Source organism: Arachis stenosperma, chromosome 8 (genome assembly GCF_014773155.1).
Source record: "Arachis stenosperma cultivar V10309 chromosome 8, arast.V10309.gnm1.PFL2, whole genome shotgun sequence".
Lineage (NCBI taxonomy): Eukaryota > Viridiplantae > Streptophyta > Magnoliopsida > Fabales > Fabaceae > Arachis > Arachis stenosperma.
In genome coordinates, this window is record NC_080384.1 from 7588748 (window position 1) to 7591732 (window position 2985).

General features: G+C 37.3%; 1 protein-coding gene across 1 annotated transcript; it reads right to left on the reverse strand.

The window, feature by feature from the left end:
- Nucleotides 1–565: 565 nt before the first annotated feature.
- On the reverse strand, nucleotides 566–2621 carry LOC130946941 (cytochrome P450 CYP82D47-like). The gene is made up of 2 exons (XM_057875845.1): nucleotides 1405–2621; nucleotides 566–1316 (listed from the first exon to the last, which is right to left on the reverse strand). Exons 1-2 carry the CDS (start codon nucleotides 2344–2346, stop codon nucleotides 690–692), a joined length of 1569 nt encoding a protein of 522 aa, XP_057731828.1. The 5' UTR covers nucleotides 2347–2621; the 3' UTR covers nucleotides 566–689.
- Between the last annotated feature and the right edge of the window lie 364 nt (nucleotides 2622–2985).

A 2985-nucleotide genomic window follows, 5' to 3' on the forward strand; every position in this document is an offset into this window, starting at 1 on the left:
AATAAACCACTTCCCATGATCTTGTTTAAAAGTCGGCCACGAAGTTTTTGGCTCAAACCGATGACCCATTCAACATCAATCAAATCTATAAATCGAGCATAAGGTCGACTAAGGTCGGCAGATCATCTGACATATAATCCATTGATCATATACTCTTTTTGATAAGTAATTCTTTATTGATTTGAGCATTGGAGTCCTTTTGTAGGTACTACGCTCGGGTCCGAATTCACGAGGGTATTCCTATTTTAGATCGAGCTATCAAAGGACACCAAATTAACACAAAACTAAAATATAGCTCGAAAAAGGTATCCTTACCATAACATATAGTATTTTTATTTTCTAATATAGTAATAATTGTCAGCTAGAATATTTCATACATATATAATTTTAGAAAAATAAAGAATTACTTTAATTAATAATATTAATAAATATTTTTTATTATAAAATCTTTTTTAAAAGACATAAAATCATTTTAAAAAAAAACATAATTTTTATGCCGTTAATATTAACTGTTTTTGTATATTATCTATATAGTATTATTCTATAATCTATACATTAAATGTCCTTGTTAATCTGAAGACACACTAGTAGAAATTGATATTTGATTTATTAGCTGTACACCATTTCAACAAATTAGAAAAACAAAATCAATTTGCATTCAGGTGGCCAGTTGGATTTCTCATTGCCCATTATATGAAGATCAGAGAAGGTGATAAGCGACGTTTGACTAAAACCTCAAGCGGTGTGGTTTTGATGATTGTGAGGCCAAACGTCGCACTCATATCAACAGGAGCATCTGAGGGAGTTGTGACCTCAAATGCATGCAAGAATGCAGCTAATGCCAATTTCGTCATTTGAAGCCCAAATGACGCACCGGGGCACACCCTTCTTCCGCCGCCAAACGGAAGAAGCTCGAAATGCTGACCCTTCACATCCACATCTTTGTGTGCGCTTAGAAACCTCTCTGGCTTAAATTCCATTGGATCTGACCATACGCGAGGGTCTCTGTGAAGCTTCCAAAGGTTCAAGAACATTCGAGTACCTGCTTTGATATGATAACCCCCTAAGCTACAATCCTCTGTGAATTCACGAGGTCCTGATAGTGGTCCAGCGGGGTACAATCGCATCGATTCTTTGACCACAGTTTCAAGGTATGTTAGTTTGTTAACATCTGATTCCTTCACCACACTTTCTTTTCCTACCTTCTCGTCTAGCTCGTCTTGAACTTTCTTTAGAATGTGGCGATGATTTAGCAGTAACGAAAGTGTCCATGTCATGGTAACTGTTGTTGTATCAGTTGCCGCTGAAATTATCATCTGCAAATAATGCAAAAGAGTTAATTACCATTATCTTTAACAAATAAAAACCATCATTAAATTTCTTCTAAACTACAATGGAGCATACCAAACAAGTGGCTTTGATGACAGTGTCAAGATGATAACCGTTAAGATGAGCGCTATCAAGAACAGAAAGCAGGACGTCAATGAAGTCTTGCTCTATTGAGTTCTCACTCTCATGATCATCAGAGTCTCTTCTTCTTCTTCTCCGATGCTCTTCCAACCATTCGGACACGATCTCGTCCATCTCTTTAGCGGTCTTCTTCATCTCTTTCACTTGGCCACCAAGATCAAGCCACCCAAGACCGGGAATGGCGTCCCCAATCACAACCACCCCCATCAGGCGAAAGAACTCCCTGAACGCCCTCCTGATCCTCCGGACTTCTCGTTCCTCATCTTCGCTTCTTGCTCTATATCTCTTCCCGGCAACCATTCTCAGAACAACGTTGAGGTTCAAACCCCCCAGCCACTTCTTCATCTCCACCATCAAATCACCATCTCTTTTCTCTGCACATTTTCTGTACAACTCTTTCACCGAAGCCTCCACCTCTGAATCTCTAACACGTCGAAGCATCTCGAACCGACGAGTGGAGAGTAACTCTGAAGTGGTTATCTTACGCATCTCGCGCCATAAATCACCATAAGGAGCGAACCCAAAGTTGACATAGTCGTGTGCCAGAATCTTTGCGGCAGTGAACTTGGGACGAGAAGAGACAACGACATCGAGGGTCGTGAAACACTCCCTGGCTAGCTCCCAAGAACTCACAACCACGGCATTGTGAACACCAATTCGGATGCTGAATATTGGTCCATACTTGTCTGCTAAGTTTCCCAGGGTCACGTACGGTTGCTTCCCTGATGAACCACCTAGGAGGTGAAGGTGACCGATCAACGGCCACCCACCATCTGCCATCGGTGGCCTGCGGCGGTCATCACGTGGTGCTGCTCTCTTGGTCAAGTACAAGTAGCAAGAAACTATTAGTATGACGACAACTATGGCGTGGATCATGATGAGACCTGTTTTGGCGCACACGACTAATACAGGGTGGAGTTCTCTTGATTTCACAAAGATTATGAAAATTATATATAAAACATATAAATATGACTACTTTTCCTCTCTGTTTGGGTGGTGGGAAAAATCTAGTTAGCCTTATAGTCGTAGCTGCCTTTCTTGATTAATTTGAGGTAGCTGCGTTTCTTGATTGCTTAGCTGCGTTTATTAAAAAAGTTGCTCTTTGATTAAGGAAAACTTTTCTTGCATATACTTATGGAAATGAAAGTTTCCACAAACTAGCGTTTCTACTTTCATTGGATATTAATCGATAGGAACAAACATTTTTCAACACTATCTTATCTTTAGCAGTAACGTTCATTTTTTCTCCTGTTTAGTTCTAAGATACGGTAATATTATTTGTACATTACAATTAACTACTAAAATTAGTTATTAGTATAAAATATATATTAAAAATAAATTAAATTACATATATTTATATATAAATATATTAATAATTAATTTTAATAATTAATTTTTTATATAAATAATATTTTTGATATATATATTTTTATTTTTAATTAAATTTTTATATATTTTTTTAATTAAATTCTTATATTATATCAAATTTAATAATTAAGTCTTTATTAACAGAAA

Bases quoted from the DNA above. Each gene is read 5' to 3' on its own strand.
- LOC130946941 (XM_057875845.1), bottom strand. From the start codon at position 2,346: ATGATCCACGCCATAGTTGTCGTCATACTAATAGTTTCTTGCTACTTG. The intron at 1,317-1,404 runs GTATGCTCCATT...CATTATTTGCAG, and splicing joins TCATCAAAGCCACTTGTTTG to ATGATAATTTCAGCGGCAAC.